The 23,236-nt window shown below is 49.7% G+C and overlaps 1 protein-coding gene across 2 annotated transcripts; it reads left to right on the forward strand.

Annotated features, from left to right (window-relative positions):
• Positions 1-10,384: 10,384 nt before the first annotated feature.
• LOC118615514 (phytanoyl-CoA 2-hydroxylase interacting protein) lies at positions 10,385-22,112 on the forward strand. 2 transcript variants are annotated; one of them, XM_036240522.1, is made up of 6 exons: positions 10,385-10,674; positions 12,460-12,601; positions 14,107-14,300; positions 15,424-15,598; positions 17,600-17,717; positions 20,085-22,112. In XM_036240522.1, the coding sequence occupies exons 3-6, from the start codon at positions 14,136-14,138 to the stop codon at positions 20,617-20,619; spliced, it is 993 nt and encodes a 330-aa protein (XP_036096415.1). In that variant the 5' UTR covers positions 10,385-10,674; positions 12,460-12,601; positions 14,107-14,135; the 3' UTR covers positions 20,620-22,112. The 2 variants fall into 2 exon arrangements, with proteins under 2 accessions (XP_036096415.1, XP_036096414.1); XM_036240521.1 differs by lacking the exon at positions 12,460-12,601.
• Positions 22,113-23,236: the final 1,124 nt, after the last annotated feature.

Raw genomic sequence — 23,236 nt, forward strand, 5'->3', positions numbered from 1 at the left:
AAAAGGGGTTGTGTTAATATGCATCACCACTAAGAATGTATGTGTATATAGTATTTAAGAATGCATATAATATTTTTCCATATCCTTTTGAGTAGCGCTCTTAAACTTTTTGTCAATTTAATAATATATTAATATTTTATGATTTCTAATCAGACTTTTTAAACTTCTCTTCTTACTGATTTTATGATTACCAAACCTAACCAAAGAAAAACCCTTCCTATCCCCTGCAGACCTACACACAGTAGCCTTTAGCTTCTGACTGGAGCACTAGATGAAATTGCTTTTATTTCATTCTCTGGGCTTTAAGGTCCACCAACGTTTTAGCAGTTCCTTGATTTTGGTTTTTTGTTTGTGTTTTTTTATTACATCACCCGAGGACATTTTTGCATTTATCTTCAGACAGAGCAGGAAGGAGAGAGGGAGGAAGAGCGAGAGAGCAACATGGATGTGAGAGAGACACTTCGACTAGTTGCCACCTGCACGGCCCCAACCCCCAACCAGGGCGGGTTCGAATGGCCACCCAGGTACATGCCCTTAGCGGGAACCGAACTGAAACCGGGACTCTGGTCCGCTGGCTGATGCTCTAATCGCTGAGCCAAACTGGCTAGGGCTGTTTGTTTTTTATTTTAACAAAGATACTTATTCATTATAGAAAATTTGGAAAAACTTTAAAAGCACCCAGAAGAAAATTAAAATCACTTTTTATTATCCCCTCAACTATTCTGTTACTTGAAGTCGTTTTTCTATGCATGCAGATTTTTTTTAATTGAGGTATTTTGCATATAGTTCTGCAATTTATTTTTCTTTTAACAATATACTATAAACATTTTCTGAGTTATTAAATATGCTTCTATATTATGATTTTTAGTGACTAAATACATAGTACTCAACATTATTGTCTTGTACCATAATCTAACCAATTTCCTCCCTGCAATGCTTTTTTAGGTTTTCCCAGCATTTTTCACCCAAAAGGACAAGAGGAGAGAAGACTTAACTCAAGTCTTCCACCTTTAACATGTGGGTCATAATTACCATTATAATTTCTTTTTACTTTTTTTTTCATTCCTCACCCAAGAACATTTTTCCATATTTTGTTCAGATAGAGTGGGAGGAAGAGAGAGAGAGAGAAACATCGACATGAAAGGGACACATCGAGTGGTTGCTACCCGCACGACTCAACCAGGGCCAGGGACAAACCGCAACCAAGGTACATGCCTTTAGCGGGAACCGAACCCGGGTCTCTCTGGACCGCAGGCCGATGCTCTAACCGCTGAGCCAAACTGGCCAGGGCTGTAATTTTCTTTTTAAAAGATTCTTCAGGTAGCTCAGTTGATTAGAGTGTGGTCCTCATATGCCAAGGTTGAGGGTTTGATCCCCGTTAGGACACATACAGGAATCAACCAATGCACCCTGGCCACTTTGGCTCAGTTGGAGCATCAGCCTGAGGACCAGAGAGTCCCGGGTTCGGTTTCCGCTAGGGGCATGTACCAAAAACAAAACAAAACAAACAACAACCAATGAGTGCATAAATAAGTGGAACAATAAAGGGACATATCTCTCTCTCTCTCTGTCCCCCTTCTTCTCTCTCTCTGAAAATCAATAAATAAATTTTAAAAAGAAGATTCTTCAACCTATCCTCTCATTAGACTATTACACTTTCAACACCATTCTGCTATTTTCTTTACTTGTTCCAACACCTCCTTCTTCATTTTCTCCCAAAAACTGTTCACTTTTATCTAGGCTCAAAAGAAACTTGTAAAACACTATTAACTAAATTCTGTGTAATCACATCTGTGATTCTAACAGATCTTAATTTGTTTTCATAACATTTTGTTGCATTTTATTTTTATATATTTTATAGTAAAGACAATCTCATTCTTTTCTGATGACTTAATGAAACTAATAATCAAACTCTTCAGAACAAATATAGTTTTCTGGGTCTAAGTACAGGTCTTCAGAAGGTATAAACAGATTCTGTCAAAAGCCTGTTTCTGTGAATTCTTTTTTGACCCTCACTCAAGGACATACATGTTCATTGATTTTTTTTAGAGAGAGAGGGAGGAAGAGAGAGAGAGAGAGAGAGAGAGAGAGAGAGAGAGAGAGAGAAACATTGATCCCCAGTCCCAGGAATCAAACCTGCGACCCTTTTGGTATACAGAATGACACTTAAACCAACTGAGCCACACCAGCCAGGGCCTGTTCCCTTGAATTCTTTTTTTTTGTTTGTTTGTTTTTTGTTAATCCTTACCTGAGGATATTTTTTCATTGATTTTTAGACAGAGTGGAAGGGAGGAAGTGGGGAGAGAGAGAGAGACATTAATATGAGAGAGACACATTGACTGGTTGCCTCCCACACTACTAGTCTGGGCCAGAGATCAACCTACAACTGAGTCCTGGCCTGTTTGGCTCAGCGGTTAGAGCATTGACCTGCAGTCCAGAGAGAGCCAGGTTCGGTTCCCGCTAAGGGCACGTACCTCGGTTGCAGTTTGTCCCTAGCCCTGGTTGGGCCAAGTGGGAGACAGCCACTCGATGTGTCCCTTTCATGTCGATGTTTCTCTCTCTCTCTCTCTTCCTCTCTCTCCCTCCCACTCTATCTGCACAAAAAAATGGAAAAATGTCCTCAGGTGAGGATAAAAAAACAACAACAACAAACCTGCTACTGAGGTAGGTACATGCCCTTGACCAGGAATCGAACCTGAGACCCTTGGGTCCAATGGCCAACGCTCCAGCCACTGAGCCAAACCTGCCAGGGCTTCCCTTAAATTTGTTTTTTTCATCCTCACTTGAGGACATTTTTCCATTTTTTGTTCAGATAGAGTGGGAGAGAAAGAGAGAGAGAGAAACATCGACGTGAAAGGAACACATCGAGTGGTTGCCACCTGCACGACCCAACCAGGGCCGGAGACAAACCGCAACCGAGGCCTGTACCCTTAGCGGGAACCGAACCCAGGTCTTTCTGGACCGCAGGCCGATGCTCTAACTGATGAGCCAAACTGGCCAGGGCAGCTTCCCTTAAATTCTTAATGGGCGTTGCAAATACTAAATGAATAAGGAACTGTTTTAAATATGTACCAGTAGAGTAAATAGAATGTGTGGTATGAGGATGCTATTCAAGTTCAAGCTATAACATGTTCTTTATGAGCAATTTGTCCTAATTTGTTGCCATCATTTTGCAAGCCATTTATTTGCAGGTTCCTCATCTTCTTTAGCTCTACATATTGAAGAGCTCTAGGATTCAGGCCTCAGGACTCTTCCCTTTTCCCTCTGTACTAAACTTCCTTAGCAATGGTCCAGTTTCTCGGCTTCAGACCTTGTGCTTATCTCGGCTTGGACCTCCAGATGTGTATCTCTGCCTGTTCCACACCTCCACTTGGATGTCTGTCCTCACCCAAACTTTTTTTTTTAAATCTTCACCAGAGGATATTTCCCCATTTATCTTCAGATAGAGTGGGATGGGGAGAGAGAGAGAAATATTGATGTGAGAGAGACACATTGGTTGCCTCCTGCACGACCCCGACCAGGGCTGGGGACCGAACCGCAACTGAGGTACGTGCCCTTGACCAGAATTGAACCTGAGACTCTTTGGTCCATGGGCCGATGCTCTGACTGCTGAGCCAGACCGGCCAGGGCCTCATCCAAACTTTTGATCTTCCTTCTCGAACTACTCAAGGGTTCCCCATCTCATTACATGGCAACTCCATTCCTCTAGTAGTTCAAGTTAAAAGTCTTGCAGTTATTCTTGACTCTCTCTTTCATGTGATGCATCTAACATGTCAGCTCTTCCGTATACATCCAGAGTCTTAGCACTTCTCGCCACCTTCCCTAACATCCCACCTTGGTCAGGCTACCCTCATTTTTTTATTTGCTGTGATCATTATAATAACCTTCTAACTGGTCTCCCTGCTTCCACCTGTGCCCACCTCAGGGCAGTCCCAACACGACATAATTAACATTTCACATCAGGTCAAGTCTCTGCTCTAAACTTCTGAGGAGGTTCCTATTTCAGAGTTAAAACCAGAGGCTTTGGACTGGCCTACTCAGCCCTGCATCATCTGTCCACACATCCACCTTCTCTCGGTCCTCAGCTCCTGCCATGCTTCCTCACTCATGCTGCTCCAGCCACACTGGTCCCCTTTCAGTTTCTGGAACAATCTGGCATGCTCCTACTTCAGGGCCTCTGTACTTGCTGCTTGGAATGCTATTCCCCCACATAATCCTGCATAGTGCCCTCCCTCCTTCCAGTCAGGTTTTTTTGTTTTTTATACCCAAATCACCTTTTCGAGGAGTCCTTCTCTGATGGCTGTATTTAAAATTATAACCTCCCGCCCTGGCCAGTTTGGCTCAGCGGTTAGAGCATCGGCCTGCGGTCCAGAGAGACACGGGTTCAGTTCCCGCTAAGGGCACGTACCTCGGTTGCAGTTTGTCCCCGGCCCTGGTTGGGTCGTGCGGGTGGCAACCACATCGATGTGTCCCTTTCACGTCAATGTTTCTCTCTCTCCCTCCCACTCTATCTGAACAAAAATGGAAAAATGTGGGTGAAAATAAAAAAAATTATAACCTTCCACTCCTCCAGGACATTCCCTGTCCCTATTTACTGACTTATTTTTCTCTGTAGCACTTATCATCACCTAATAGAATTTATTTGTCTTTCTTGCTCTTACCGGAAAGTAAGTCCCTAAAGAGCATGGATGTTTTACCTCTTCCCACTACAGTGTCCTCATTGTCTGAAACAGTACCTGATACATAGCCAGCATCCAATACATTTTTGTTGAATGAATGAATGAATTCCAAGACCAAGTCACAATGTGGATGTACATTAGGGAAAGAAGGGTGGCTTGTTTCCAGGTGGATTGCATCGGTAATTTAACTTTGGCACCATTGACGTAAAAGCCATCTTTGTGTTGACATTTCATATGTCTTCTCTATAGGTTCTTATGCAACTCTGTGAAGAGAATAAGTGTGGCAAATACTGAGTGAGGGGTGGGGGAAGCCTTTCCAACATGGCAGCGGTCTGTGTATTCATTATGTGTGTCTTGTCCCTGGTATCCTGCCATGAAGGGCCCAGTGGTATTCCACAATTCCTCTCTTATACCCACTTCGGCATAACTTAGTGACTATCCCAGTACCATGGTTCTGTCATGTTAGTCCTTCCCCTTTTCACTTCATCTGTGATTCTTTCTTCACTGTTTTTCTTCTTTCCTTGAAGTTTTTTTTTTCCCTTTCAACATTTTATTAGTGTCTCTTTTACAGTTTATCAGAGAACTTAAATATAATTCAGACTCTTTTCATGACTTAAAATTGTTAAATATTTTAGTTTTAAAAAGCTAAACATATTATATTCTTTAGCTGAGTGAATACTCAGAAATGTGCCTAGTTTTTAGAATTACTTTAATGCTGTTTGGTAAATTCAAAATAGGTGACTGCTGAGGGTTGTAAGAGGTCTAAACATAGTTTCAAAATGATAAAGTAAATAAGCACTGAGAAATTCATGCAGTTCTTATGAAGTCATTGCCCACTGCTGTCACTGTCAACACATGTAAATGAACAGGGTGGTTTTTCTGGGCATTCTGGATGTGCACGCGTTCATTGGCCCATGAGATCTCCACATTTAGTTCAACCATGGGGAAATGCACGTACACATTTTGAGTCTATAAAGTGCATAAGCGGTACTAAGACTGTTTTCCCCCCACTTACAGCCTTGTCTCTGTTATATCAGACTCTACATTTGCTCTGAAAAACCAACCTTTGTGCTCACATCTGAATTTAAATCTAATTTTACATCCTATGGACTAAGTCTTATTTCCCACCATCAGCCTTTTTTTGTTGTTAATCCTCACCTGAGGATATTTTTCCATTGATTTTTAGATAGAAATAGAGTGGAGGGGAGGGAGAGAGAGAGAGAAACATCATCCACTGGTTGCCTTCCACACGACCCAGGTATGTGCCCTTGACTGGGAACCAAGCCGGTGAACCACTGGCCCCCACCATCAGCCTTTTAATTGAGAAGCATAAATCAGCTGCCTCCTACACGCCCCCTACTGGGGATTGAACCCACAACCCCAGGAATGTGTCCTGACCAGGAATCTGAGGAGCAACCTCTTGGTGCATGGGGCGATGCTCAATCCAGAGCCACACCAATCTGGCCCACTATCAGTTTTTGTTTTTGTTTTAATTCCTCACCCGAGGATATTTTTCTATTTATTATTGGCTAGAGTGGGAGGGAGAAAGAGAGAGAGAGACAGAGAGAAACATCAATGTGATAGAGCTACATCGACTGGTTGCCTCCTGCCTGACCTGACCCGGGCTGGGCCAAACTGCAACCGAGAATCGAACCCATGACTCATTGGTCCGAGGGCCAATGCTCTAACCACTGAGACAAACCGGCCAGGGCCCATCAGCCTTTCACATCGATGTTTCTCTCTCTCTCTCTGTTCCTCTTTCTCCCTCCCACTCTATCTGAACAAAAATGGGAAAATGTCCTTGGGTGAGGATAAAAATTAAATAAATAAATAAATACCAAGTACTGTACAGTTGATGGTTCCACCTCTCAGAATTTTGAGAATCGCATACCTTGCATTGTGTCTTGGTACTTGATATATGCCTTTGTTATTATTATCATCATAGCTTAACTAAAATATTTAATATGGAAACTTCCAGCATGTACAAAAGTGGAATCACTTATTGAATCTTGAAGTTATCCACTCCTGTTGATCTTGTTTCATCTATCCCCCTCACATTCCCCCAAATCACAGATACCATGCTGTTCATCCATAAATATTGTAATATGGCCCTGGCCGGTTTGGCTCAGTGGTTAGAGTGTCAGTCCATGTACCAAAGAGTCATGGATTCCATTCCAGTCAAGGGCATGTACTTTAGTTGCGGTTCAGTCCCTGGCTGTGGTCGGAGTCCTGTAGGAGGCTACCAATCGATGTGTCTCTCTTGCATTGATGTTTCTCTCTTTCTTTCTCTCCTAACTCTGTCTGAAAATAAATGGAAAAATATCCTTGGGTGAGGATTTAAAAAAGTATAACATGTATTGTAAATTATTATATCATAATATAATATAATCGTAAGGATAGTCTTTTTAAAATTTATTTATTGAAAAAAGTTTTTTTTCTTTATTGATTTTTAGAGAGAGAGAGGAAGGGAGAGGGAGAGAGAGTTAGAAACATCCATGAGAGAGAACATCAACTGGCTGCCTCCTGCATGCCCCACACTGGGGATCGGGCCCATAACCTGGTCATGTGCCCTGACCAGAAATCAAACCTCTCGGTGCATGGGTTGACACTCAACCATTAAGCCACTCTGGCTGGGCCGAGGGATAGTCTTTTAAAATAATAACTATAAAATATCATCAGAGCTAATAATTAGTAAACATTATCAAATATCCAGTTAGTATTCAAATTTCTCAGTTGCCCCATAGGGTGATTTTTTCTGGAAACAGTTTGTTTAAATCAGTATTCAAATATGGTCTATACTCCTTAATATTTTACTGGAAATATAATTAAGTCACAGGAAGATGTTTTTCTATAAGAATCTTCATTGCAGTATTATTTAGAATGGAGAAAATCACAGAAGAGGAGGGAATTGGCTCCCCGAAAAAGGGTGCATGACCTGACAACAGAACATATACAGCAGTTGAGAACAATATTGTAGAAGGACTGCAATGAACAAAAACGGTGTAGGTAATTCAGAAAAGCAGGTTATAAAACAGCATTTCTACTTTTTATTTTTGTTAATTAGGTATATATCTCATTTGCCTATATCTGAATAGTAAGACATAAGCGACTTTAATATTCTCTTAACATTTTAGAATTAAATCTCATCTTTCTGTACTGATTACGTATCACTCATGTAATACAAAGCTATTAAAGATAAAAATGCAGCAGCAGTGCCTCTTGGCAGTGGTTTGGTTTCATGTGGAGTGAGTTATGTTTGGCATGCTATGCTTTCTTCCTACCATGTGTTTCCTCGTGATCTGCTGAGAAGTCCTCTGAGGCAAGAAGAGGCAGAAACCCTGAGAGGCCCGTGCCTTCACCTGGTGCCAGCACGCAGCTCTACAAAAGCACATTCAGAGGGCTATTGTTCACTGCTCGCTCTGGACACATGATCTCATGAGCTCTCTGTATGCCATCCCGACAAGGTAGGAGGCAGAGCCGTGCTGGGACTAGTCATCCTTTCACAGAGGGGGAAACTGAGGTGCAGAGAACTTGACCTTCCCTTACACCATTCCTTAGGTTGGTTGCAGAGACAAGTTTTGGCCCAGTTGTCTGGTGCTGGCCATCACCATGAGATTATGTTTTGCATCTCTTTGGAGTTTCACCATCTCAGTGTAGGGTTGGCCAAGGGAGGGCTGAATCCTGCCTCAGTGAGACACACCACACCACATTCTGTGGTTCAGGATCTGGCCAAACCTGCTCAGGTTCTCCACACCCATTTCGGATGGGATTGGCTTCTGCTTGTCTGCTTTCAGTGAACTGTTCACTTTCTGTCCACTGTCACCTCCTTTAACCTTTGCTGCTGATGTTTGCAGCCCTGAGTCCCTCTCAATGAATGTCCGTTGTACCTAGTTCATGCCTACTCTGGCTCTCAGAGGTCCTCACCAAGGCCTGCCTGCAGTCTGTTGTCTCCTGACTGCTGTCTCTGCACCAAGCCCTCCCCACCCCCACCACACTCCTGCTTCCACAAGTCTCCACTTGGCTTGGCCCCACCTGTGCCCTGGAACTGGTCCTGACTCCTCCTCAGAAATCTTATCTGTATCCTGCAATTTAGTTGTCTACTTCTTGTTTCCTAATTACGTCTCTAAATGTCCATCTTTTCTCCCCTAAAAGACGGTGAGCTCCCTGCAGGCAGACACAGATTGATATGATGTCAGTGATAACAGCTCTGAAAGGTGATTGGGCACTCCTTGTGTACCAGGCCCAGAGCTGAGTGATTGACATATTTATCTTATTCAATGATGACAATAAACTTGTGTTATTATTCCATTTTACAGATTAAGACACTGAAGCTCTGAGAGGTTGAGTAACTTGTCCAAGACCACCTAGCTAGAAAGTAATAAAGCAAGAATTTTAACCATATCTGTCTGACTGCAAAGTCCATGCTTCCACACTGCACACACTCACTGTTGTCTCACTGTTGGTTGCTTGGTTATAATTTCTTTGAGTGTTCTCCATGGCAGCATCCCCAGGGTCCTCATTTCTTTTTTTTTTCTTTCTTTCTTTTTTTTTTTTTTTTTTTTTTGGTACATGCCTCTAGCGGGAACCGAACCCGGAACTCTCTGGTCCGCAGGCTGAGCTCCAACCGCTGAGCCAAACCGGTCCTCATTTCTTGGTGGTAGAAAAACCTCCTGTTAATCCTCACTGGAGGATATTTTACATTTATCTTCAGACAGAGTGGGAGGGAGAGAGAGAGAGAGAGAGAGAGAGAGAGAAACATCAATGTGAGAGAGAGAGAGAGATGTGGAAGGGACACATCGAGTGGCTGCCTCCCCCACGACCCCAACCAGGGCTAGGGATAAACTGCAACCAAGTTACATGCACTAGCGGGAACCGAACCCCGGTCTCTCTGAACCACCGGCTGACACTCTAACCGCTGAGCCAAACTGGCCAGGGCCCTGGAGATTCTTATTAGCAGACAGTACTCTCTCTGGCCAGTGCGTTCAAGGCTTGGCTTCTCTGAGCTCAGATGGTTGGCTACATTGCGAATACTCCAAACTCTGTGTATCCCTCCCACCCCCACTTCCTTGCCTCTGCACACCCTTCACAGCCCCACAACTTCTCTCTCTTGTACCTTTCTCTGGGAACACCTAAGCAGTCAGATGATTTTTTCCTAGGCCACCGGGGCTCCTTGGGCTTCTGTAAGATATCTCTTGATAGAGTTAGTAAGAAAATGAAGCCACGAATTAGCCAAGGGCCCAGAGGAAAGAAACTAGACTAAGACTGACACTGCAGCGTCTCCGCCCCATCCCACACACATACCCGCTCCCGTGCCCCATATGGATCCTGCCCCTTCACGGCCACCCCTCCCCCAACCAGAATTTTTGCTTCAGGCTCCCAAGCCCTTGGGCTAAGCCCCACCCCTCTCCCAGCATCCTAAAGTTTGGGGGCTGCATTCAACAGAGAGATTTCCAAGGAGAGGTGTGTTGGAGGGACTTCTGTCAGGGCACATGTCCTGGGAGAACGGGAAAGGGGGCAGCTGCCGCCGCGGTCTCGGAAGACATCCGCGTTGCTCCCTTTGAGACCTTCTGCCCTTTACCCCTCCCACCAGCCCGGCGAACTGGGACCGAGCTTGCTTATTGTCACCTGACGCTAGGCAGCCACTGATCCCATTGGTGGAGCCAGATTGGGTCTGGCTCTCCCTTTCCTTCTCGTCTTCTCTGCCTCTCTGTCCTCCACACTGCTTTGATTTTGCTCTTGCCTCTCCTTGCGCTCGACTGGGAACATCGCCTCTCTCCTGGGGCAGCAGCGTGCTGAGGAGCAGGCAGGGGCTTCTTGTGGGGCATGGAAGAAGCCTCCTTCGCAGCCGGGAAAGGAGCAAGAGGAGCCAGGGAGCATTGCTGCCTGTGACCCCGGCATCTGGCCCGCTGCCCCTTTGCCTGGGGAGCCCATCCACACAGAGACCTCTCCCTTCCCTCCCTCCCAGGTCTTCCTCTGCAGAGCTCGGTGGAGCCAGGTGAGTGCCTTCCTCCCCAGAGCATCCTGCTGTCAATCCCGAGAGGGACCCAGGTGGCCAGGGGCTAGGAGCTGGGGGCACCAGTGTCCTGCCACTGCCTGCGGTGCCCACCTGGGTTGCCAGGGCCAAGGACCTTGTCCCCTCTCCTCTAGGCCCTTGGCCAAGGGTTAACAGCTGGATCCGGTCCCCAGGGCACCACAGTTAGTCACCCCGTGACCATTCTGCTGCAGTCAGCGATGCCAGCAGAAACGGGGGGGGGGAGGCAGCTTTTCCTCTGGCATGTGCTGGGTTTTCTGAATAGGCATGGGCAAAGGGTATCACATCAGTGTGTGCACCATATATGCATGCTGGAGACTGGAGGTTTGCCTGCGTAGATAGTTCTGTCTGCATGTACTTATGTTCATGTGTGGGTTTTGATGCTATGTGGCATGTCTAGGAACATATGTTTCTTGTGCACATGAAGCACATGTGTAGGGGATCACTTACCTGAGTAGCCTGTGAGTACATGTCAATGGGGACAGTGTGAAGCAGTATATTTATGGAGTGGACATATCCCTTGTCATGTGTGGGAGTACATGTTGATGGAGGGTTTCTATGTGGGAGGTGTGACTCGGAGCAGAAGGAGGTAGGTAGGTGGAGAGTGTGGGCAGAAGCCCCTGTCTATGGACAGAGCTGCACAGGTATGCGGACCTGTTGGCATGTGAAGGCTCATGGCTGGCAGAGTGTGACCAGAAACAAACACATTTTCAAAGTCTGTGTGTCTGAGCCTAGAGGAGACTAGAGAGCAAATACTAGAATGTGGGCAGAGGTTGATATGTCTGCGAATATACATGGGTGCGCAAGCAGGCATATGGGTTGCATGCCTTCTGTGGAGGAAGCACACATGCATGTTGGTGCTTGTGTTTTTCCTTCCTAAATTATGGCTTTGTGAGAAAGCGTGCATACATGTGTGTGTGTGTGTGTGTGTGTGTGTGTGTGTGAGCTATGGACCTAAACATGTGTGGGACTGTGTGGAGGTGACAGCTAGTGGAGGGAAAACTGCCGGACAATCTTAGAATGTGGAGAGTGGTGGAAGGTCCCTGAGTATGTAGGTGAGTGTGTGGGAGTGAGAATGTCTGAGGAGGTGTGTGCAGCCTGTAGGTGAGCATACTTGGTGTGTGTGTGTGTGCGCGCGCACATACATGCAAGCATGCATGCGTCTGCCTGCATGTGGGTGTGTGAATGCTTGTCTCGGGGTGGATTCGCACAGGAGTGTGGGTGTTTCCCAGGTGTTGTCTCAACCTGTCTCACACCCTGCCCTTTCTCGGTCACCTGGGCTTGGAGAACTGGGGTTCATGCCCACCTTTGGTCCACCCTGGCTTTACTGTTCTCCCAGTGTCACTTATGGCCACTCTCCCAGTCTCGTGTGGGGAGTAGTCTCAGCTCTCCTAGAATGGTAGAGGGGAAAGGATGACCCAGGTCCTGGACAGCTCAGCACCAAGCATGGCTGCCCTGTCTCTGGGACACTAAGGAGTACTGAGGCAGCAGGAGGTGCCCCCCACAGGGTAGGCGTGGACTGCATCCCATGTGGGTGGGAGACAGCACTGGGGCCCTCCCTGGGGCGGGAGTGTGTCTGTGTTGATGTGTGTAGGTTAATGTGGGGGCACGTGTGTGTATCCCTGAGGAACTCCTCACTGGGACCTCAGGGAATGGCAACTCCCCACTGCTCCACACCTCTCCCCATGAATTACAAACTGGTTTATTGTATAGTGGTTTCTAGCCACTCTATCCTGCTCTGTTTTGCAGTGGACCGGGTAGCACCCCCATGCTTATTGACCATAAAAATTCACGAAGCCACTGGCATTTGGCTGAGCCTCACAACAGGCAGGCATATGCTCTGGGGTGGAAAGATAGCTGTAACAAGGACTCAGGTAACACCTTGGGACAGGTAAGGGCCATCGCCCATATTCTTTGCCCTGTGCCAGCCACCCAGGCAGCCCATGGGTTAATTTAGAGGTGCCAGAATCCAGAGCAGTCTTAATTGACAGGAAAGTGTGGGTTGAATCTTCTGGAAGCTATAAATAGAAGTACCTGCTTTTGAAGGCACAAGGTACCCTTACCCTTAGTGCTTGGGTGAGGGAAAGAAGAGGGAAGGAGGAGAAAGGAGATGACACTCCGGAAATCTGAGATGTACTGGGACTGGGCTTGAGGAAGAACCTGGAAGCACGAGCTCAACTGGGTATGAGCCGATGTCCCAGGAGAAAGTCCAGCCTACACTCGTTTTTCTGTCCCAGAGACAGCCCCTTCCCTCTCTCACCTTACCACCCCACAGCCCCGAGCTCCAGTGAGCCAGGCCAGAGTCAGGGCCAGTCTGCTTCCTGGCTAAGCACAAGTGAGAGTGCTGGTGGTGTGGTCTTTTCACACTGGGAGAGCAGCCAGGGGAATGGGTGAAGGAGTGAGAAGGGGCAGTGGGAGAAAATGCCATTGCTTGAAAAAAAGGACAGAAAAAGAAAAATAAATAGTGGTAAAGTCATGTGCACCTGTACACACACACATAAAGGAACACAACCTTAGCTTAATGATAAAGGGCTTGCATACTCCAGAGTCAGACAGACCTGAGTTCAAATCATTTTCTAGCTATGTGACCTTTGGCATCATAGTACCCGAAACCTCAGCTACCTCATCTGTAAAATAGGGATAATAATAGTACCTGCCTACTGTGAACTTTCATGAGATGATGTTTGTGAAATTATCAGCACATAGTCAGGCTGCAATGGATGTCAAAGGTAAAACCAATTATTTAAAAGAGTCAAGTGACAGAGGAAAGAATGATAGTGGAAAAAGAATGCAAGGGAAGGAATGATAGTGGAAAAGTTATGGATAGGAGAAGGTCTGTGACTTATCCCCCCCCCCCCCCGCCATGTGCATCTCTATGGCACTTGCTCTCCCAGCCCTGTGTCACCCCAGAGAGGAGGGGGCCAGACCTCCAGAGCCCTGGTACCCTTGGCCTCTTGGCTACTGGTGTCCTCCTGCCTGCACCCTCACACCCATCTCCTCAGTGGGTGCTTCCTGTCTTTCCTACGCTGCACACTGTTCTCTCCACCCCCACCTCTTTCTCTTTTCACGCTTGCTAGTGAGGGCCCCCTCCTCGGCTCCATCTGCTGCAAATCTGTCCTGCCTGGCGTTTGCAGCATTCCCACTGCCTCTGCCACCTGTCAGGTGCCGTCTGCTCAGCAGACCCCTCATAGGAGAGCCAAGAGCCCCTGGAAGATGCCCCATCCCACCTTCAGTCCTCCCTCTCCAGTCTTACCCGTGCAGCCTTTCCATCAGATTTGTTGAGGCAGGTACAATGAATGGCTCTCAAGGTCCCACCTCAAAAGGGATATTGGGAGCAAGATGTTAACAAAAAACTCCATGTGGGAAGGGAGGTGCTGATTCTCCCTCTTCTTTTAGTCCCCACAGGAGCCAAAGTGAAAGGGAGCATGGAGCTGCTGTCCACACCCCACAGCATCGAGGTCAACAACATCACCTGTGACTCCTTCCGCATCTCCTGGGCCATGGAGAACAGTGACCTGGAGCGGGTCACCCATTACTTCATCGACCTCAATAAGAAGGAGAATAAGAACTCCAACAAATTCAAGCACCGGGTGAGCGAGGGAGCCCAGAGCATGTCTTCTCCACCCTGCTCTGGAAGGAGGCAGGATAACGCCCGCCTGGAGGTGATAGTGTGGAGTTGGAGAAGCCTGATTCCAATCCAGGCTCTTGGTGTGATCTTGTGTGATCTTGGTAAAGTTATTTAACCTCTCTGAGCCTGAGTTCTTTTGCTGGCAAAAAGGGAATAACAATAATGCCAGCCCCTGTAGGCTTGTAAGAGGCTTCTGTGAGGTAATGTTTGTGTGGCATTTGGCTTGGGGCCCAGCGCACAGTGAATACCGTTATCGGCATTGTGACTAGGGCTTCAGAGGGGCCAGACAACCCAGGGGGGCCACGACATCACACCTGGGGATGCTTTGTTGACTGGGTGGGTAACATGGGCTGTGGGCAAGGGTGGGGTCCTTCAGGCTCCTGTGATGTCTGCACCTGCCCTCTGGCCTGTTTGCTGGGTTTAGACAATGAATGTGAGAGTCCCCTGTTGGCTGGAGTAGGGGTGGGTGGGAGGAAGGCTTCCATCTCCTAAGCTGGCAGAGAGGCAGGGGGAAGAGTGAGTTAGGAAGAAGCTGGTTCCCACGACGACAGCATCATGTGAGTTACTCACCCTCTCTCTCTTTGGAACTGGCTCCCCTGATCTGGGTGTCTTTTGGCAGGCCAGTTGCCACGGTGATGTGAATGTTCAACACCACCCTCTTAACCTCCTCCCAAAAGAATAAGGCATATTTTCCCTTCCTCCCTGGCTTCTCAGCATTGGTTGTTGCCGTGGAGACGGCACTGCAGTGTGCAGAGCTCTCGAAGTCTCCCTCGAAAATGGAGGTCTCGCTGCTCTCAACTTTGTGGGCCTCCACCCCAGTGGCCTTTCTCGTCAGTTCCCAAGAGAAGAAGCGTCAGGGAATTAAGGAGGAGTGGAGGCTGGGGGTGTCTGTATGGCCTTCCCAATGGCCAATGCTTGCTTCTGCAGAAAAATGGTGGCCAGGACACCAAACCATGGAATCACTGAGACTCTGGCCCTTTTCAGGAGGTGTGGGGCCACCTGGGGGTGGAGGTCTGAGGAAATGCCAAGGTTGGGCATGACCCCCAATTTGACTCTTGGCTCTCGGTCTGCACCCCATGTCTCAGGATGTCCCCACAAAGCTTGTGGCCAAGGCCGTACCACTGCCCATGACGGTGAGAGGCCACTGGTTCCTGAGCCCCCGCACAGAGTACAGCGTGGCAGTGCAGACCGCCGTGAAGCAGAGCGACGGGGAGTACCTGGTGTCCGGCTGGAGTGAGACAGTCGAATTCTGCACCGGAGGTGAGGCCCTGCCGTTCTGCTGCTTTTGAGCATCCAGTTTAGTTATGGTCAGGAGGGAGCTTTGTCTTTAACACAACAGACACTGTGACCGCCTGCTGTACACCAGCTCCAGGCTCAGGCTCTCAGGGCAACACCGGTAGATGAGACCTGCCCCTGCCCCCTCTGTGACTGGCTTATTCACTTAGCGTCATGACCGCAAGGTTCATCCATGTTATAGCTTGTGTCAGAATTTCCTTCCTTCTTCTTCTTTTTTTTAACCTCACCCAAGGACATTTTTATCCATTTATCTTTAGATAGAGTGGGAAGGAGGGGGAGAGAGAGAGAGAGTCATTGACTGCTTGCTTCCCTTGGGTCCCTTGGGACCCTGACCAGGGCCGGGGACTAACCGCAACTGAGGCATGTGCCCTTGACTGGAATTGAACCTGCGACTCCTTGGTCCACAGGCCGATGCTCTAATCTCTGAGCCAAACCGACCAGCGCTCTTTTTTTTAATGTTATTATTATTATTAATATTAATATTTTTAATCCTCACCCGAGGATATTTTTCTATTTGTCTTCAGATAGAGTGGTAGGGAGGGAGAGAGAGGGACAGAAAGAGAGAGAGAGAGAGAAACATTGATGTGAGAAACATTGATCTGCTGCCTCCTACGTGCTCCCCACTGGGGATGGAGCCTGCAGCCTGGGCATGTGCTTCCTCTTAGTCAGTCATGGGACAACGCTCAATCCACTGAGCCACACCAACTGGGCTTTCCTTCCTTCCTAAGGTGGAATAATGTTCAATTTGTGTGGCTAGACCACGTTTTATTTATCTATCATTGGTCAATGGATGCTTTGTGGATTATCACATTTTGCTTGTCTTGAGCTTCCATTTAGCCTGAGAAAATGGTCCTTATTCAGTGATCCCACAAATTCTCTCAGCAGAAATTAGCTTGCAAGTTCCATGAACACACAAACACCAGGCTCAGGCGTACCTGGTCACTGATGACCCAGGTTATGTCCCCACGGTATTCCATTCTTCTGGTGTCCATGGTGAGAACTGCCCCAGATCTCCCTCTGTCACACGGAAGGGGCAGGGGACACTCTTAGCCCGGGGCCTCTGAGGCTGCTGGCTCCACCCTCTGCAATGTCTGTGCTCTTTGTTGCGCCCTTGAGCTGCGTTCTCTTTTGAGTGGTGTTTTTTCTTAGCTCGGCGGCACACCTCACTCTCTGAAGGTGCTCCCTCTCACTATAGGGACAGTCTCTTAGTTTACCCCACAATTCCACATGTAGTGGGAATTTAATTCGAAAGGGGGAACTGGGGATGGCTGCAGTCCAGTCCATATTCTTCTTGCCAAACCCAGTACCCTGGCCAGGGCTGCATCAGCAAGGAGGAAAGGGCACCTTTTTCTAATTTACACAAAGGCTCTGTCTAGGCTACAGCAGCCCTGCCTGGGCCTCTGGGCTCTGGGCTCTGGCCCTGGCCCTGGGGAGGGTCCAATTTCACTACCCTGTTTCCAGGCTTCTCTGCTTTTCCTGGGAAGCTGAAGTGGAGACACCGCCCCAGACCTAGTCTGCTTATACACTCACCTCAGTTCTCTCCACGACCCGCCTGTAATGACAACTGGCTTCCCTGTGGGTGGTGTGGGCAGCCTCCGACTTGCTGGGTTTGAGGGCTCTCCCTAAAGGACCTCAAAATCTGCCCCTCTCAGCCCTCCCCTTGCCTGGTGGTCCTCCTTTCACACGAGCACGAGGATGGCCTGGCATTACAGCCCCGGGGGCCAGCATGATTGTGTAACTGGGAAGCCCTGCCCTTGTCTGAGTTTCTGGTACTGAGGGTACAGAGGTGATGAGGACAGACAGCATCCAGCTGGCCCATTCCCATGTGGTCCAAAGTTCTGTGAATGTTTGGTGTCCCTGCTGCCCTGACACAGAGGTGGGCTAGTGTTCGCAATGTGGTTGAGGGGAGTGGAGGGGCCTATGACCCCTGCCTGGCCCTCAGCTCACCCACCTGCACTCTTGCAGATTACGCCAAGGAGCACCTGGCGCAGCTTCAGGAGAAGGCCGAGCAGATCGCGGGCCGCATGCTGCGCTTCTCTGTCTTCTACCGCAACCATCACAAGGAGTACTTCCAGCACGCCAGGTGCGCGCAGCCCCGCATGGCCCGCCAGCTCCTTCTGTCCTCCCCAGCTCTGCCTCAGCTGCCCAGGCTACTTGATGTCACCCCATCCTTGTCACTTGCCAGATCCTCTGCACAGAGTCACCCTCCCATCACAGGCTGACTCTGGGGGGTGGCTTGTGTCTTGGGATTGAGCTCCAGGGCAGGAGAGGGCACTCAGGATGGGGCTGCCTGAGGAACCTGCGAAAACAGGCCTGGGTGAGTGAGGACCCAGGTGGGACCCTCCTTTGAGGTAGTTCCTGTCACTGGGTTCTAATGCGGCAGGCCAGCTGCCTCTCCAATTCAGGCCCTGGGTCCCAAGGGGAAGTGGTGAGGGGGGCACAGAAGATGAGTGGGTCTGAGCATGAAGGGTTGTGGTCTTCAAACTGTCAGCTGGGGCAGCCTGGAGTTTCCAGGGTGTGTCTCAGGCAGCTCTCAGGGTGGTGCTGAGGGGTTGTTGAGGAGCTCTGAGTATGAAGCTTGGTGGACTTCACACCTATCATTCAACCAGAGCAGCTTCTCATTGCTTTTTAGAGAGTGGGAGGGAAGAAGGGAAGGAGAGGGAGATGCGGGGGGAGCGAAACATCAATGTGAGAGAGACACATTGATGGATTGATTGCCTCTCGCATGTGCACTGACCAGGGCTGGGGATTAAACCTGCAACTCATGTCCTTGACTGGTAATCGAACCTAGACCCTTTGGTCTGCAGGGCAGTGCTCCAACTGCTGAGCCACACCGGCCAGGGCCACATCCAAAAAGTCTTGATCTAATCAATGATATCATCCAACACCCTCAGCAGACACAAGGGGAGCCTGAGACCCAGAGGGCCAGCAATTCACCAGTCACTTAGGACAGCCAGGACCAGGCAAGAGTGAGGCTAGATCAGGGCTGCCCATTCCCCCATGACTGCTGACACTGCTCCAAGTCTATGTCCTTCTAAGGCTGGGCCAGGACAAGCCACCACCACTACTGTCTTCGTCATTGCTTCACTCTGACCCTACCCCAGGGCAGTGAGGGCCTAGAGGGCCTTTGGTGTTTTCACTGAGGAGGAGAAAGTCAGGGGAGTGGTTAGGGCACTGGCCCAGTTTGGGTTTCTCTATCAGAAAGCAAGAAAGAGACAGAGCCCTGGCCAGTTTGGCTCAGCAGTTAGAGCGTCGGCCTGCAGACCAGAGGGACCCGGGTTCGGTTCTGCTAAGGGCACGTACGTCAGTTGCAGTTTGTCCCTGGCCCCAGTTGGGGTCATGTGAGTGGCAACCAGCTGATGTGTCTCTCTCACGTCGATGTTTCTCTCTCTCTCTCTTCCTCCCTTTCTCCCTCCTGCTCTCTCTGAAGATAAATGCAAAAATGTCCTCGGGTGAGGATAAAAAAAAAAAAGAAAGAAAGAAAGAGACAGAGAGCACCCATGGCTGCCAGGATATAAAGAGGAATAAAGGCAGAGTCCGTACCCCTTTTGCAAACCTCAGAGTCTGTTGGGGGACAGCACTGATGGATGGAAAATAATAAGTGTGTGTGATCATTGAGTAAATTCAGTGTCCTGCACATAGTAGGCAGTCAAAATTTTGTTGAGTGCAAGTGCCTGATGTTCCTGGAAGGTTTTATTTATTTATTTAAAAATTTTTTATCCTCACCCAAGGACACTTTTGCATTTATCTTCAGATAGAGCGGGAGGGAGAGAGGGAGAAAGAGAGAGAGAGAAACATCGATGTGAGAGAGACACATCGAGCGGTTGCCACCCACATGACCCCAACCGGGGCCAGGGACAAACTGCCACCGAGGTACGTGCCCTTAGCAGGAACTGAACCCGGGACTCTCTGGCCCACAGGCCAATGCTCTAATCGCTGAGCCAAACCGGCCAGGCCCCTGGAAGGTTTTGGAGAGGGAAAAGACCTTGAAGGATGAACAGGTGTTTGTCAGGCCAAGTGGAGAAAGATGGGAAGGGAAGTCCAGGCAGAGGGCAGAGCACTGCAAATGCAGAGGCAGGGAAGAGCTGGGTGGGGCTCCCATGGGGCTGGAGGATGTCAGCTGTGGGTGTGGGGGTGGCAGGAGGTGGAGCCAGAAAGACCAGATTGTGATGGCCTTGCTTTTCACTCAAGCTCCATCAAAGGGTTTTATGCTGGGGAACAGCAGGTTCAGGCCTCTCCTCTGTGAAAGAGTGGGCTTAATCAGCCCATCTCCAGGGCCCTCCCTGCTCTTGCATTCTGGAATGTTCTATTTGTGACGGGTGGAGGTGGCGGCTGGTGGGAGAGCTGGGAACTGGGCTGGCTCCTTCTCACCACATACAGCAGCCAAGCCTCAGCCCAGCTAACCAGTGGCGTTTTCTCTTCTCTTTGGCATTGTCCCTGGGGTGGGTAGGACCCACTGCGGGAACATGCTGCAGCCCTACCTGAAGGACAACAGTGGCAGCCATGGTTCCCCAACCAGCGGCATGCTCCATGGGGTCTTCTTCAGCTGCAACACGGAGTTCAACACAGGCCAGCCCCCACAAGACTCCCCCTACGGCCGCTGGCGCTTCCAGATCCCTGCCCAGCGCCTTTTCAACCCCAGCACCAACCTCTACTTTGCGGACTTCTACTGTATGTACACAGCCTACCACTACGCCATCCTGGTGCTGGCCCCCAAGGGCTCCCTGGGGGACCACTTCTGCCGAGACCGCTTGCCCCTTCTGGACATTGCCTGCAACAAGTTCCTGACCTGCAGCGTGGAGGATGGGGAGCTGGTCTTCCGCCATGCCCAGGACCTCATCCTGGAAATCATCTATACTGAGCCCGTCGACCTGTCCCTGGGCACCCTGGGGGAGATCAGTGGCCACCAGCTCATGAGCTTGTCCACTGCCGACGCCAAGAAAGACCCCAGCTGCAAGACCTGCAACATCAGCGTGGGCCGCTAGGGACTCCAGGAGAGCTGGGGGCTAGGGAGAAATGACGGGCGGGTGGTGGTGGGTGACAAAGTTCAGGGAGCTGCCTTCTCTCCCCTGCCCGCCTACCCTCTCCACACTATCAGTTCCCCCCTCTTCCACCCCTTGGTATTAGAGGCAACAGAGGGTGGGCCCCTTGGTAGGTGTGGCCCACCCATGCCTGGTAGACTTGGAAAGGCTCTTAGCTTCAGTAAGGTGGTGGTGGTGGTGGGGGGGGTTGGATTCTGGAGACTTCCCCTTTCCTCTGGTTTCCCTGTCCTGCTATTACATGCTTTATTCCAGGCCTCCATCTCATGGAGGCTTGTGGCCTTCAGGCTCTTTTGGGGAAGCCTCTCTAGGCCAAAGTCCACATGTAGCTTGCCTGCCTCCAGAGGGCACACAGAGAGCTGTGGGGTGCTCTTCCTTAGCCCCACCCACCCCACTCAGGATGACCACAGGATGCCCCTCCCTGGTCAGCTGGACCTGGGGGCTTCCCACTCCAGACCTGGCCTTTCCCTCTATAAATAGTCTCCTGCACTGCTGTGACTTCCTGCTCCCCAGCCCCTTCTCCTGCATGGGGAGAGCTGCCCCCTTCCTTTGTTCTAGAGATAATATAGACCCCAGGGGACCTTTCCTTTGCTCAGAGCACTGGGGCCTAGAATGGCAGCTACTGGGGTTGAAGAGGGGGAGAGACCCCTGAGACCCAGAGGGACCCCTTTCTAAGCTGGGAGTGGGCTGCCTCTTGTCCTGAGGGGACCTGGTGTGGACCCAGACCTGAGGCTTTTCCACAGAGCCCCGGCACTCACCTGGCTGTGAACTTTGCTAGCTCCCTGCCACGGTGCTGTGACTGCACTGTGCCTGTGTGTGATCTGGACTGTGGCTTCCCTGCCGCCCACCTGTCCCCCTGCCCCCGCCCACTGGCACGGCTGCACTCCCCTCTAGCCTGTTGTCGGAGAGCCCTTCCCTGGGGAGCTCCTGTTGGAGACTTTCCTGGGCCTAACAGTGTTTTTACTTGTTTCTTACTTTTTTATGGGTCACCAGGGTGGTGAGAGTAGACCCCCTGAGACACGCAGACCAGGTGGGGTGACAAGGAGAGGTATTGATGGAGGAGGAAACTAGCTGTTTGGGGATGATGGAGGTGATGTCAGGTGGAGGAGAGCAGCCTCCACAGTGACAACTGGATTTCTGTGATAAAGGACAGAAAGGACTGGCAGGCCAACAAGGCCATATCTCAGTAAGGGGCAGGTGAAACAGCTGGTCGCCTCTTCTGTGGCCACGGAGTGGTGTGATCAGCTGTCTCTGTGGCACAGATCAGGTCTGGGGGCCCTGGGAGATGCATGAAGAAGGAGAGGACCTGGGCCCTCAGGCCTTTCCCCCTCTGCTGGCAGCGTTGCTGCAGGGGTGGCCCGCTGCCCTCCCCTGGCCTCCTGTCTGCCCCGGGCGGGGGCACGCCTGCCTGTGCTGTGCTTGCAATGTGTACCAATAAATAAACCACCATGGCCTGAGAGCCCTGCCTCTCCTTGGGCTCTGGGAGTGCAGGTGGGCAAAGTATATGCTCACAGAGGAACTTCCTGGTGACGCGCCAAGGACAGGCCACCAGCAGTTATCTCCAAGAGTGTTCCGAATCTGCTGTGGATGCGGGGCTCAGGAAGCAGAGCCACATCTCCAGCTCGAAGGGGACTGGGCTGGTCATTTGGAGCTGACCTGCACTTTGCAGAAGGGGAAATGAGGCCTCTTGGGAGAGAATCTGCAGCAATCTGGAGGCCCAGCCAAGGTCCCCAGGCCCCCGTTTGAGCCCTTCCCCCTGCAGCATCAGACCAAAATGCCACTGAGTTTCTTCCCCTAGAGCTCCTGTCCCCTCCCCAGCAGGGCTCCTCTTTTGCAGATCTGAGTCACCTCTGTGTCTTTTATTATGGACTTATTAAAATGATCCTCTGCTGGAGTGGAAAAGCTCCAGAAAAATTAAAGTCACCTCCCTGACACTGCCTGGTGTAGGGCCAATGAGCATTCGTCACCCAGAGCTTCCTAGGGCTAGGAAGGAAAGCTGGAGGGCAAAGACCACTTCCTGAGGGCCTATTATATGTCACGCATCACACGAGGTGCTTTCACACATTAGCTCATTTAGTCTTCACAATGGCTCTGTACTGTATTCACATTTAACAGATGAAGAAACGGAGACACGAAGAAGTCAAAAAGCTTGCCCATCTCTTCCAGTCAGTAGATAACAGTGACCAGGATTTGAATCAGAAGCTACAATCTTACTGCCTTGTGTCCCCTAGTGTGTGCCAAGGCCACCTGAGATAGTAAGACACAAGCAGGGCCCATCTCAGACGGGCCTTCTTGCAGGGTGGGGAATATCCAGCCCGCGGGCCATGTGAGGCCCTCAAAATCAGTGCTAGCTAACATTACACGCCTCACCAAATCAGCCTGACCAAATATAGCTGGATAATTTTTAAGTTGATAATTTTGTATGGCCCACGAATGATGTAAATATCCAAAGAGCCCTTGGCAGGAAAAAGGTTCCCCACAGATGCTGGAGGACCTCCTCTGACTGACCAAGGCCGGTCCTAGTTCCTGAAGAACACCAGGGGGTGCTGTGGAGTCGCAAATG

This window comes from Molossus molossus, unplaced genomic scaffold (genome assembly GCF_014108415.1).
Source record: "Molossus molossus isolate mMolMol1 unplaced genomic scaffold, mMolMol1.p scaffold_m16_p_4, whole genome shotgun sequence".
NCBI classification, from domain to species: Eukaryota; Metazoa; Chordata; class Mammalia; order Chiroptera; family Molossidae; genus Molossus; species Molossus molossus.